The sequence below is a fragment of the Tachyglossus aculeatus genome, chromosome 3 (assembly GCF_015852505.1).
Source record: "Tachyglossus aculeatus isolate mTacAcu1 chromosome 3, mTacAcu1.pri, whole genome shotgun sequence".
In the NCBI taxonomy this organism is placed as follows: Eukaryota; Metazoa; Chordata; class Mammalia; order Monotremata; family Tachyglossidae; genus Tachyglossus; species Tachyglossus aculeatus.
In genome coordinates this window covers 74388302-74402433 of record NC_052068.1, presented here as the reverse complement: position 1 = coordinate 74402433, position 14132 = coordinate 74388302, and the positions used below count along the sequence as shown (strand labels likewise).

General features: G+C 40.1%; 1 protein-coding gene across 5 annotated transcripts in view; it reads left to right on the top strand.

The window, feature by feature from the left end:
- SPEF2 (sperm flagellar 2) overlaps nucleotides 1-14132 on the top strand; it is a 175501-nt gene that overhangs the window by 34376 nt on the left and 126993 nt on the right. For all 5 annotated transcript variants that reach the window (XM_038744378.1, XM_038744380.1, XM_038744379.1 and 2 more), the window contains exons 5-8: nucleotides 3096-3236; nucleotides 6089-6153; nucleotides 8550-8739; nucleotides 12742-12930. In XM_038744378.1, coding sequence (XP_038600306.1) covers nucleotides 3096-3236; nucleotides 6089-6153; nucleotides 8550-8739; nucleotides 12742-12930 — 585 coding nt within the window. The remainder of the gene's footprint in view (nucleotides 1-3095; nucleotides 3237-6088; nucleotides 6154-8549; nucleotides 8740-12741; nucleotides 12931-14132) is intronic.

Genomic DNA, 14132 nt, shown 5'->3' with positions numbered 1-14132 from the left:
ACTTCCATATTTTTACCAAGAAAACTCTGTAGATACACTACCAGAACAATTGCAGATGGAGGTAGAGAATTCAGGGAGAGATGTGTCCATTGTGTCGCAGACGACTCGAAGGCATAAGACAAGACTCTCCATAGTGCTTAGTACAGTGCTCTGCACACAGTAAGCGCTCAATAAATACGATTGACTGACTGACTGACACCCCATCTGTCGGAAGCAGTGGAAATTCCAGGCTTTCTGAAGGCTCCCCAATTCAGGGGGGTTGGGTCCACAGTGACTATATTGAGAGCTGTCTGACTCTTTGGGTCAAGCTGCCTTGAGGGATGGGATTCCAATGCCACCACTGAACTGGGATACTCTGGAGACCCTTGTACCATTCCTTATGGAATAAGAAAGGGCAAGAATCTGCAGTCAGAGACTTGTCTTGTCTATTCTGGCAGGATGGTTGCTGCCATTGCAGAGTAACCCTACACCAAAATGGTGCTATAACTTTAGGCAGGTGACTAGAAAAGTCCCTTGCCTAGCAGGGACTCAAGCAAATGCCCTCTAGACTATAAGGTTCTTGTGGACAGAGAATGTGCCTTTCAATTCTGTTGTACTTTCCCAAGAGTTTAGTACCATGCTCTGCACACAGTAAGAGCACAATAAATTCCACTCCAAACTCCTTGGGCGAGTTGTCTACACCCACTGTCTCCACTTCCTCTCCTCCAACTCTCTCCTTGAACCCCTCCCATTTGGTTTCCACCCCCTTCACTCCACTGAAACTGCCCTCTCTAAGGTCACCAATGATCTCCTTCTTGCAAAATTTTGCCTGTACTCCATCCTAATCCTTCTCGACTTCTCATTTGCCTTGAACGCAGTCGACCATCCCCTTCTCTTGGAAATATTATCCAACATTGGCTTCACTGGCACTGTCTTCTTCCAGTTCTCCTCCTGTCTCTCTGGTTGCTCATTCTCAGTCTCTTTTGCGGGATCCTCCTCTGTCTCCCACCCCTTAAGTGTGGGAGTCCCTCAAAGCTCAATTCTGGGTCACCTTCCATTATACATCTACACTCACTGTTTTGGAGACCTCATTCTCTCCCAAGGCTCCAAGTACCATCCCTATGCGTGTGATTTCCAAATCTATATCTTCAGCCCTGATCTCTCTCCTTCTCTACAGTCTCACATGTTGTCCGGCCTTTAGGACATCTCTATTTAGATGTCCCACTGGAACCTCAAATTTAACTCATTCAAAACAGAAATTTTTAACTTCCCACCCAAACCCTGTTTTTCCCCTTGACTTGACCAACACTGTAGACAGCACCACCACCCTCTCCATCTCACAAGCCCATAGCCTTGGTGTTATCCTCGACTCATCTCTCACATGTCACCAAATCCTCTCAGTTTAACCGTCACAACGTTGCCAAAATCCTCCCTTTCCCCTCCATCCAAACTGCTACCATGTTAATCCAATCACTATGCCAGCTTGATTACTGCATCAACTTCCTCGCTGACCTTCCTGCTTCCTGCCTCTCCCCACTCCAGTCCACATTTCACTCTGCTGCCTGGATCATTTTTCTGCAACATCATTCGGTCCATGCTTCCTCACTCAAGAACCTCCACATCAAACAGAAATTCCATCTCAATGATCTTACCCCCTCCTAGCTTGCCTCCCTGCTTTCCTACTATAACAGAGCCTGCACACTCTGCTTCTCTGATGCCAAGCTGCTCACTGTACCTCAATCTCATCTATCGCATCACCAACTTCTCATCCATGTCCTGTCTTTGGTCTGGGAATGCATTCCCTCTTCACATCCAAAAGCTGATCATTCTCTCCATTTTCAAAGCCTTGTTAAAAGGACAGTTCTTCCAAGAGGCCTTCCATTCATTCATTCATTCATTCATTCATTCAATTGTATTTATTGAGCACTTACTGTGTGCAAAGCACTGTTCTAAGCACTTGGTAGAGTACAATATAACAAACAGACATATTCCTGCCCACAGTGAGCTCACGGTCTAGAGGGGGAGACAGGCGTTAATTAAGAGAAGCAGCGTGGCTCAGTGGAAAGAGCACGGGCTTTAGAGTCAGAGATTATGGGTTCAAATCCCTGCTCCACCAGTTGTCAGCTGTGTGACTTTGGGCAAGTCACTTAACTTCTCTGTGCCTCAGTTACCTCATCTGTAAAATGGGGATTAAGACTGTGAGCCCCATGTGGGACAACCTGATTACCTTGTAACCTCCCCAGCGCTTAGAACAGTGCTCTGCACATAGTAAGTACTTAATAAATGCCATTGTTATTATTATTATTATGAATATATAAATAAATAAATAAATTAAAGATATTTACAGATATATACAAGTAGGCCATTTAGGGCATGTCCCTGACACTTATAACTCTTCATTTCCTCTTCTTCCACTCCCTTCTGTGTCACTCTTTTAGTTGGAATTGCACCCTTTACTCACTCCTCCCTCAGCCCCACAGTACTCACGTACATAGTCGTGATGTATTTATTTATATTTACATCTGAAGCTTCCTCTAGACTGTAAGCTCATTGTGGGCAGCGTGTCTACCAAGTCTGTTATATAGTACTTTCCCAAGCATTTAGTATAGCATTCTCCACAGAGAAAGCATTCAGTGCTTGGCATGTAAAATGTGCTTAACAAATACCATTATTATTATTATTATTATTATTATTATTATTATTATTATTTATGATTAATTAAATAAATACCATTGAGAGATTGATTGATATTCCTGAGCCTGCTGAAGGGGTGAGAAAAATTCCTTTCTTCCTGTACAATCCCATATAAGGGGGCAGGATAACATTTGGGATAATGCAGGGTTTGTACAGTGCATTGCACCGAATGGGTGTTAAATAAATATTAATAAGTGAATATTACTACTACTACAGGATAATGTATTTCAATAATTTATTTTAATATCTTGCTGTGTGAAACTTTTTCAGTAGAATGTATCATATTCCATATGAAATTCTTTCAGAGCACTGGTTAATTTATTTTGTTCATTTATATTTGAGGCTTTGAGAATGAACTGTGTTTAATTGATGATCTCTCTAAAGACTCAAATAACTCATCTGATTTTATACTGGACATTCAGCATCGCACAGGCAGAAGAAGACAAAATGAAATAATGGCCAGAATTCAAGCAGCTATTATCCAGATCCCCAAACAGTCACCCAACTGTAACCCAAAAGCCGTTGAAACCCAAAAAATGTTGAAAAAGAAAAAAGAGGCAGAGGTAAGTGATGATTTATTTTTGACGTGGGGGGTTGAATGGGGCAGCTTTTCAAGTTGATATTTTAGATATCAAGTTGATACCTACAAAAGAACTTTAAATGGCTGCCCATGTTTTGCTTGCTCCATCAACATTTTCAAATGTTAATTCCACCCCTTGCCATGGACACTCACTCATATACCTAGCTATAGTTTCCATATTTACAAGTCCCTCCCCAGTGCCTACTTATTAATTTTAAGAGAGCTTGCTTCTGGCAAAATTGGAATTTAACAACTATTATTCCAAGAGTTGTAACAGCATAGGCCTAGTGGAAAGAGTACAGGCCTAGGAATCAGAAAGACCTGGGAACTAATCCCTGCTTCACCACTCGCCTACTGAGTGATGTTGGACAAGCCACTTCACTTCTCTGTTCCTCAGTTACCTCATCTGTAAAATGGGGATTAAGACTGTGAGCCCCATGTGGGACATGAACTGTGTCTACCCTGATTACTTCTAAATCTACCCCAGGACTTAGAACAGTGTCTGGCATGTAGTAAGTGCTTAACAAATACCATTTTTTTTAAAAAAAAGGGGGAAGCAGCATGATTTAGTGGAAAGAATACATCCTTGGAACACAGAGGACTCAAGTTCTGTTCAACAATGCTTGGCACATAGTAAATGCTTAACAAATACTACAGTTATTATCATTATCATTATTTTATGCCCATGATTTAAGCTGCACAATTAGAGGTGAGCTTTCATTTCACCCACATACATCTGAGACAATACAATTAGTATCACTAGTAGTTAGCAATGGCATTAATTAAGCACTTACTTGTTTCAGAGTATCTACTAAGCAATGGGAAAAAATGAACAGGTGGGAATTAGATACAGTTGGGAATTAGATACAGTCCCTACCCCTTAGGGGTCTCACAGTCAATTGACCCTCTTGATTACAGCTGACGTACACGATGCTCATAGCTACAACGCCTCAATTTTTTTTTCAATTTTGAAAACTTTTTCATTCCTTCGAGTTATAAAGCCATTCAAATGGGAATCTCCCTAAATATATTCACTTCTCCCATAACATATATTTTCACTACACATTTTATCTAAAGTCTGACAGCAGAATTGAGGAACATTCTTCCAACATGTTACCCTGTCTGGAAGAAATGGTGTTGTGCACGTTCATGGAAAACATGAGAACTAAAAAATGAGCTTTCTGAAACATGGGGTTCTTCAAGAACACAGACCCTTCTTGTAAGACAAGTCGGTGTATTTGGAAATTTGAGGGTCTTAAAGATTTTGGTGCTGAATGGTAATTTGTTCAGGTGTGGAAGGGCAACTGTAACTGGACTAAGACATCAGACATAACAGCTGTAATAGATCCCCTAATTTCCTGTAGCAACCCAACTTCTCAGAAGTCTGTCCCTATATTTATCCAAAGTCTTCTGTCCCCAGTTCTCTATCATTTACCAACCTGTCCCATGGCGGAATCAAGAGAAGGAGAAAATTCATTTAGGTAACAATTTTAATTGTAATTATGGTATGTATTAAACAATTATTATTCATCAAGATCAGGGAAGATTCAAAATAATCAGATTGGACCCAGTCCCTGCCCCACACAGCATTCATAATCTAAGAAGCGGGGATAGTAAATTTCTTATCCTCAGTTTACAGATAAAGAAACTAAGGCCCAGAGAGTTTAAGAGACTTACCCTAGGTCACACAGCATATCAGTGGCATAGCTGGGATCAGAACCCAGGTCTCTCACTACTCCCTCAAATTATTCAGATACTTGACTTTAGCAGGAATATTCCAGCAGATTATAGTTGATAAAATTTAATGTTTTTTTCCTCAATTTATGTAACAACGAAACTGATATGAGTGCCATAGTCCCTTAGGAGTCAGGAAGAAATATATACTTAAGTAGCTATGTGGGCATACCTGAAAAGACAAGAATTAGCCACCATAAAGAGGAATTCAGCTCTAATGTAAATGCCATTATATTTGCTTGGAGAATTGGGGTATTAACCATTATTTTACTCAATTCAAATAGAGTAAGCTCCTCTGAAATGCTGACCTAGATTTCATGACTCAAGTGTAACATTTCTCCACAACCTTAAGAAACAATATACCTGTATTTCAGTAGGTGTGGAGGAAATCACTTTTGGTTACTGTGTTCTTTGTCAATCGTTGCACAAAATGGAGTATAATGTAATTAACTCTAGGCTGGGTTGTTTTATTGCATGCCTTTGCTTTGCATAAAGAACTCCCACTTAACCCCTAAGGGAACTTTTAATAATGTTCATTCATTCATTCAATCGTATTTATTGAGCGCTTACTGTGTGCAGAGCACTGTACTAAGCACTTGGGAAGTACAACTCGGCAACATATAGAGATGGTCCCTACCCAACAACAGGCTCACAGTCTAGAAGGGGGAGACAGACAACAAAACAAAACAGGTAGACAGGTGTCAATACCATCAGAATAAATAAATAGAATTGTAGCTATACCCACATCATTAATAAAATAGAGTAATAAATATATACAAATATACACCAGTGCTGTGGGGAGGGGAAGGGGGTGATGAGGAGGGAAGGAGGAGCAGAGGAAAAGGGGTGCTCAGTCTGGGAAGGCCTCCTGGAGGAGGTGAGCTCTCAGTAGATATGTAACTTAAATACAACCAGCTCTTGGACCCTGACTTTTTCCCAGTAATAGGATTTCATTTTTTGAGTCCAACTCAGTGAAAGCTGTCATTTTCCTTTCCTCCTGCCTAGCCTACTGTGTTCTTCAGTTTACCTTGTGTTTTATGTCAGTTAAATCCTTAATCCATTGCTTGAAAAGTAGGAAACTTATGTTTTTCATCTCTCCAGGATGTGTCCAATGAGATCAAGAAATTTGAAGCTTTATTAAAAAAAGATAATAAGGCTAAATACAGGTAAGATGTGCACTAGATTTACATTGATGAAGCTGCATTTACTCTAAATGATTTTATGGTCAATCCATCAATCAGTGGCATTTTGAGTACTTATGGTTTGCAGAGCACTGTGCTAAGCATTTGGGAAAGTACAATACAAAAGAGTTGGTAGATATGATCCTGCCCACGAAGAGCTTGCAGTCTACAGGGGAGACAGACATTAAAATAAACTACAGAGAGAGATGAAATTAGAGTATCGGGTTATGTACATAAGCACTGTGGGGTTGGAGTGAGTATTAAAATGCTTAGGGGATAGACATCCAAATGTTTAGGTGATGCAGGGGAAATGAGGGCTTAGGGAAGGCCTTGGGGAGGATATGTGATTTTAGGAGGATTTTAAAGGTGGGGAGTATGGTAGACTGTAAGAAAATAACAGTAATAGTAATAATTGCAGTATTTATACTAAGCACTGGGGTAGATACAAGCAAATCAAGTTGCACACAGTCCCACTCTCACACTGGGCTCACAGTCTTAATTCCCATTTCTCAGATGAGGTAACTGAGGCACAGAGAAATGAAGTGACTTGCCCAGGGTCACACAGCAGACAGGTGGCTGGGCCGGAATTAGAACCCAGGTCCTTCCGACTCCCAGGCCTGTGCTCTTTCCATTAGGCTAGGCTGTTTCTCTGAAGTACAGTGATGGAAAAAGAGTTCCAAGCCAGAGGAAGGGTGTGGGCAACATTCAATCATCTACAAGCTACTTTAGGTTGTGGAGTGCCTAGATTCTTCTTTAAAGCCCTCTTCTTCATCTCTCTCCTGCCCTTCCCTTTAAACTGCCCCCTTTTTCCTCCTCTTTCTTCTTACCATTTGGATATTTCACACTTTATGATGGTGACTTATGTGAGAGAGAATTAGAGAAAAATTCACGTAGCGCATGAGTCATCATTTTGAGGTCATAGGTCAGTAGTGATATAAAGCAAATGTTTAAACAAAGATATGGCATTATCTGTAGGTTGCACATAACCTTTCTCTTACTTTTCATCCTACTCCTTTGCCATAATAGGAAACTGAGATTTTATTATGCTTATTTCAAGGCATAATTCATTTACAATATTCACAATCCAGGAATTTTTGGAACCCAATAAATTTAAATCATAAAATGAAAAAGCCAATTAAAACATTTTTTGAAACACTTTTACCCATTTTAAGTGGACTTTCTCTATTCACCTCATCTTTAGATATCAGTATTTCTCTTGTTTTCTATTTATTATTATTTTAACTCGGAGTATTCTTACCCAGAACAGCCCAAAATATTTTAAAATTCTGTTTCTGATAAGATGTGGAACAGTGATCCGCTTATCCAACACTTCCCCTAGACTGTAAGCTTGGGTGGGCAGGGAACGCAATTCCTAACTCTGCTGTATTATACTCTCCCAAGCACTCAGTATAGTGCTCTGGGTATAGTAAGCGCTCAATAAATACCATTGATTGATTGAATGATTATCTATTCAGGAGACAACTTGGCAGGGTTCACAGGATAAAATGACAAACGCTCATCAATCAGGGCACCACGTTCCAGATCACTAAATTTAGCTATCAAGAGCCTGTAGAGAGGGAATTGTTACGTTAGTGAACAAATTTAGGCCTCAGGCAGAGGTTGGAATTCAACATTGACTGTTCTCTGCTCTTTCCCAAAGCACAGAAGACTACAGAGTAGGTCACTCAGAAAAAGACTGAACGTTATTTAAGATAGTGGATAAAGTACGGGCCTAGGAGTTGGAAGGTCATGGGTTCTAATCCCGGCTCTTCCACTCATCTATTGTGTGACCTTGAGCAAGTCACTTCATTTCTCCCTGCCTCAGTTACCTCATCTGTAAAATGGGGATTGAGATTGTGAGCCCCACGTGGGACAGGGACTGTGTCCAACTCAATTTGCTTGTTCCCACACCAGTGCTTAGAACAGTGCCTGGCACATAGTATGCAATTAACAGATACCATAATCATTATCATTATTAAGTCAAATGGAGGGAGTGGTGAGAGGGAGAGGAGGAGAAGAAGAGGTGAAGATAATAGGAGTGAAAGAGTCAGCCCAAACAGAGAAAGAGTTCACTTGAGGCAGGGGATGGGAGAGGGAAGCCATCAAAAGAAGGGCACAGGGAGTGAAAGTTAGCAAAACATCAGAAACACTGGGCTGAGAAATTAATTAAGGGTGTGAGGACCAGAGTTGGGAGTTGGAGCAGAGAGGAGAGTGATATAGCTAACCACATATGATATTTTCAAAAGCCTCCAGAAGCTACAGTTCCTCCCCAGAAGAGCTCCCGTTACTTTCCTGTAGCGTTCCTTCCTGTTTATAAATATACATGTGGAGTTTTATCTTGCCTTATAAAAAAGCCCTAAAATGCAAAATATTTTCCTTAGTGGTTCAAAAACAGTATTAGATGCTCCAGGCCAGGTGTCTGCTGCTGAACTGTTAAACACTTATTCAGATGATGAGTATATAAGAAAAATTCAAAAACGTCTGGAGGAGGACACTTTGGCACGAGAACGAAGGGAGAAGAGACGTCGAAAATTGCTACTGGAACAGTTAATGGCCCATGAAGCACAGGAGGTGAGCTGACTAGACTCAGTAGTAATGCCTAAAGTGTCTAAAAAAATACTTATGTTTTCTTCTTTTTGCTACTTTGAGTAGAAAAATCTCAAGGAACATTTTTCTTTAATGTGGTGCATTAAGTGCAGTTATATACAGCTATTTAGAGATGTATATATATATATACAGCTATTTAGAGATGTATATATATATATATATACAGCTATTTAGAGATGTATATATATATATATACATAAGCTATATATACACAGCTGTAAGTAGCTGAATGTATTTGTGTGTGCATATATAGATATATAGATATATTGTTTTCAAAATGTTTTACTCTATCAATAATGTAGGTGGGTAATCGAGAATATAAAAGTTATGACTTTTGAAGGATAAGAAAGGCCTCTGTTGAAAACAATATAAAAAAAACATTGAAGTATCTTCTTAATGCATCCAATCCAGGAAGTGAGTTTATATGTCTGCTGTCCATGGATGAAGAGCTTCCATACCCATGTGAGGGTTCCTTGCCAAGGCATAGTGGAAGGGACATGAGGCAGATACTTAAACTGGAGCTCTGATTTTCAGAAAATTCAAATGAAATGAAAGTTAATAAGTGAGGTTAAAGCATCAGGTTGATGTGGAAAATACAAATCTAAATCTTGTGGGGAATTGGAATCAGAGCGCTAAGATCAAACTGAATGCTTCTATAGCATACAACTGAGGGTGGGAAATGAAAGTAAAATTTAGAGGAAATACAGGTAAACAGCAAAAATATTGGCAGGAAGCAAAATGAAGTATCAAAAGATGGGGGGCAATCAGAAAATTTGGGAGCCGAGGTCAGGTGGGACCCTGAAAGAGCTGAAGCCACTACTGGGAGGCAGGGAAGGCTGACAGGAAAATCATCTCTGGTTAAAAACATTATGGATGAGAGAAACAGTAGCCATGAAAAGATTTGGATTGGGTGGGAAGGTGGAGAAAACCCCATGGTAGCCAGAGAGCATAGGTTAATTCCTGCAATGGAAAATCAAAATGAAAAGGAGGGTATTGAGAGCCTCTTTGGTTGGGAGGCTGAGGAACTTATGAGGAGAGCAAAGAAAGGACTTTCCTTCCTCTGTTTCCCCTCTCACCTGCTTCCCTACCCCTCCTACCTGCTTCCGTCCCCTGCCTCCGATGAGGAAGGGAGGGTGGGAGGAAGAAAAAGAGGGAGGAAGCAAGGGAGATGCAATCCTATGTTTCCTTCATATGCTTTTCAGCTAGTTGGAATGTATTCAAAATGGCAATTATACATTTTTAAACACATGAAGATGTTCTTTGTTTGCCTAGTAGAGGAGAAGCAGCGTGACAGTGGAAAGAGCACGGGCTTTGGAGTCAGAGGTCATGGGTTCAAATCCTGGCTCCGCCACTTGTCAGCTGTGTGACTTTGGGCAAGTCACTTAACTTCTCTGGGCCTCGGTGACCTCATCTGGAAAATGGGGATGAAGACTGTGAGCCCCCCATGGGACAACCTGATCACCTTAGAACAGTGCTTTGCACATAATAAGCGCTTAATAAATTCCATCATTATTATTATTATTATTTTGCTGATGGGACTTCAAAAACCCTACAGGAGGGAAAGGGTGATTCTGTTCATTAAGGGAGAAAAAGGAATTTCTTCAAGTTGCTACTGTAGGGGAACCTATTTAGCCACAGGATGCCACTGTTGCCCTAAAGAGAAGCTGTACAAAAGATATTTGCCACAGCTCTCAATACTAAAGGGGTATTCCTTACTTTTCCTCAGTGGAGGAAAGTAAATCTATCATAGAAATTGTAAATTTGAAACTGAAGTAATTGGAAAAGTATTCTTAAAAACCCAAAAAACTACATTTGTTTCACATTTTAATCACTATATTTTGTTCTCATAGCCCATGTAAGACTTTTTTTACAATATGCTTAATATTTGAACTATAATGATTTTTCATTTTCCTATTTTGTTATGGATAGTTATGTAGATAAATTAGAAAAGGGAAGAAATTACAATGGAGGTAAGACTCAGAGCTGTTGGAAAATTCTTTTAACATTTTTTCTTAATGATATGTGTGAAGCACTTACCAGGCACTTGTCAGGCACTGTACCAAGTGCTGGAGTAGTTACAAGCTAATCATGTTGGATGCAGTCCATGCCATGTCCCACATGGGGCTCGCAGTCTTAATCCCCATTTCACAGATGAGGTAACTGAGGCATAGAGAAGTGAAGTGATTTGCCCAAGGTCACCCAGCAGACAAGATGCGAAGTTGGGATTAGAACCCAGGTCCTTTGGACTCCCAGGCGCATGTTCTTTCCACTAGGCCACACTGCTTTTCCATTTAACTTAACTTAAGGGCCACAGTGTGACCTCCAAAGACTACATGCCCAAGGTCTTAAATTCTTACATCATCTCTTCCCTGGGCCTCCCGCTTCCCTGGATTTAGGACACACGTTTTAAAACATCGCAGAAAAGGGACGAACACTGAGTTACTGATGACGACACTGTCCCTGGAATAGAAAGAGTTGCTAAATTTCAGTAACTTGGTAGATGCTCTAGTCCAAGGTGAAACAAAAAGATCCTGAGGAAGGGCAAAGTAATCGAAGAGGTTCTAAATGACACATCTTAATGGTGCAATTGGTATGTGATGAGATATCTCAGCAGCTTGGGCCAAAGAGCAGCAGCATGGCTCAGTGGAAAATAGCCCGGATTTGGGAGTCAGAGGTCATGGGTTCAAATCCTGGCTCCACCAATTGTCAGCTGTGTGACTTTGGGCAAGTCACTTCACTTCTCTGTGCCTCAGTTACCTCATCTGTAAAACGGGGATTATGACTGTGAGCCCCCCGTGGGACAACCTGATCACCTTGTAACCTTCCCAGCACTTAGAACAGTGCTTTGCACATAGTAAAGGCTTAATAAATGCCATTATTATTATTATTATTACCCGAGGGAGGCTGTTGTCCCAGGATTCACTATCAGAGGTGGCGGTGGCAGGAAGAAGGCCCCTAGCAGAGGCCTTCAAGTTTTTACATAGTTTTCAGGATTTCTCCCACTTAGTGTCCCCTCATGAACTCTGAGTGAAGAGGAAGTTATCACCCTGTTCCACATGGTGTCTCTATTCATTTATTCATTCACTCAATCGTATTTGTTGAGCACTAATTGTGTGCAGAGCACTGTACTAAGCGCTTGGAAAGTACAAGTTGGCAACAGATAGAGACGGTTCCTACCCAACAACGGGCTCACAGTCTCGAAGGAGGAGACAGACAACAAAACAAAACATGTGAACATGTGTCAAGTCATCAGAATAAATAGAAGTAAAGCTGGATGCACATCATTAACAAAATAAAACAAATAGAATAGTAAATATGTACAAGTAAAATAAATAGAGTAATAAATCTGTACAAACTATCTATTCATGGTAGAATCACTGTACTCCTAATGGGGACAATTGAATCTGTTTCATTTTCCCAGTGGCACTTTTAGCTATAGCACATTTCTACAATAGAGATTTCTAACTGCCATTGAAGAGCTGATATTAAAACTGTTCCAATACTTTGGGGGCGTTTTTTATGAAGTCAAACGTAAATTAAAATGCAAATTCAATTATAAAGTTAAATTGAGAAATTTTGTGTCGCAGAACAACATTATATCCAAAGTACTTTAAATTAATCACAATGTCCAGCGAGCAGTTCCTGATTCTCGCTGTGATAACTAGGTGGCCATTTTAGAATTTGCACTATATAATGTATTCAACTTTAATCAATCAATAAATTGTATTTATTGAGTGCTTATTGTGTGCAGAGCACGATACTAAGCTCTCCGGAGAGTACAATATAATAGAGTTGGTAGGCACTTTCCCTGCCCACGACAAGTTTCCAGTCTGGAGGGACTGTAAACTTCATGTAATATTAGAGCAATTTAAAAATAAATTATGTTTCCCTGATGTAATATTTTGCTCATGAAGTTTTAGTGAATTGCCTACAATTTTTATATCTATCACTGTTTTTTTGTTTCAGGAAGCTTACAGAGAGGAACAGCTTATTAACCGACTAATGAGGCAATCCCAGCAGGAGCGCAGAATAGCTGTCCAGCTCATGCATGTTCGGCATGAAAAAGAAGTTCTATGGCAAAACAGAATTTTCAGAGAAAAACAATATGAAGAAAGACGACTGAAAGATTTTCAGGATGCCCTTGACCGAGAAGCGGTAAAAGATGGTTAACTGAAAAACTTTTGAGGCAACTTCTAATCTCTTTTTCCAAACCATTGTGGACAACAATAATAATAATAATATGATATTTGTTAAGTGCTTACGATTCATTCAATCATTCGATCATATTTATTGAGTGCTTACTGTATGCAGAACATTCATTCATTCATTCAATCGTATTTATTGAGTGCTTACTGTGTGCAGAACACAGTACTAAGTGCATAGAACACTATATTAAGTGCTTGGGAGAGTACAACAATAAACTGACACATTCCCTGCCCACAGTGAGCTTGCAGTATAGAGGGAACACAGTGTATCAAGCTCTGTAGTAAGCACTGGGTGGATACAAGATAATTACGTTGAACCTACTTCCCATCCCTCATAGGGCTCACAGTCTAAGTAGGAGGGCAAACAGGTATCCTATGCACAGTGTGGAATAGATTTTCTCAGACTTTGAAAGATATGATTTAGACTTAGGGCTTGGTGACATGAGATTAATTTTAGCAATGTGACCATATGACTAAAGTGACTGGGATGGAATTTAGGAAATTTGGTTCTCTCCTAACTCCTTTGTGCATGCTCCATAAAACTTCTTCTAGATGTTTCCTTCTAGTCCTTCTAGACTGTGAGCCCGCTGTTGGGTAGGGACTATCTCTATATGTTGCTAACTTGTACTTCCCAAGTGCTTAGTACAGTGCTCTGCACACAGTAAGCGCTCAATAAATACGATTGAATGAACGAATAAAACTTGGAATTTCTCAAATTTCTAACCTGTTAAAGACAGAAAAACATCTTCCCCTGACTACCTGCCTGATCCAGGGACAGTCTTAGTCATCATTAAAATCTCAAAAACCACACAGTTTCTAAAGCAGTATTAGAAACACCATGACTTAGTGGAAAGACTATGGGAGAGGGAGTCAGATGACCTGGGTTCTAATCCCAGCTCTGCCATTTATCTGCTTTGTGACCTTGCAGGAGCCAAATAATAATAATAATAATAATAATAATAATAATGATAATAATAATGTTTGTTAAGCACTTACTATGTGTAAAGCACTGTTCTAAGCTCTGGTGGAAGGGGGGATATAAGGTGATCAGGTTGCCCCACGTGGGTCTCACAGTCTTAATCCCCATTTTACAGATGAGGTAACTGAGGCACAGAGAGGTTAAGTGTCTTGCCCAAAGTCACACAGCTAACA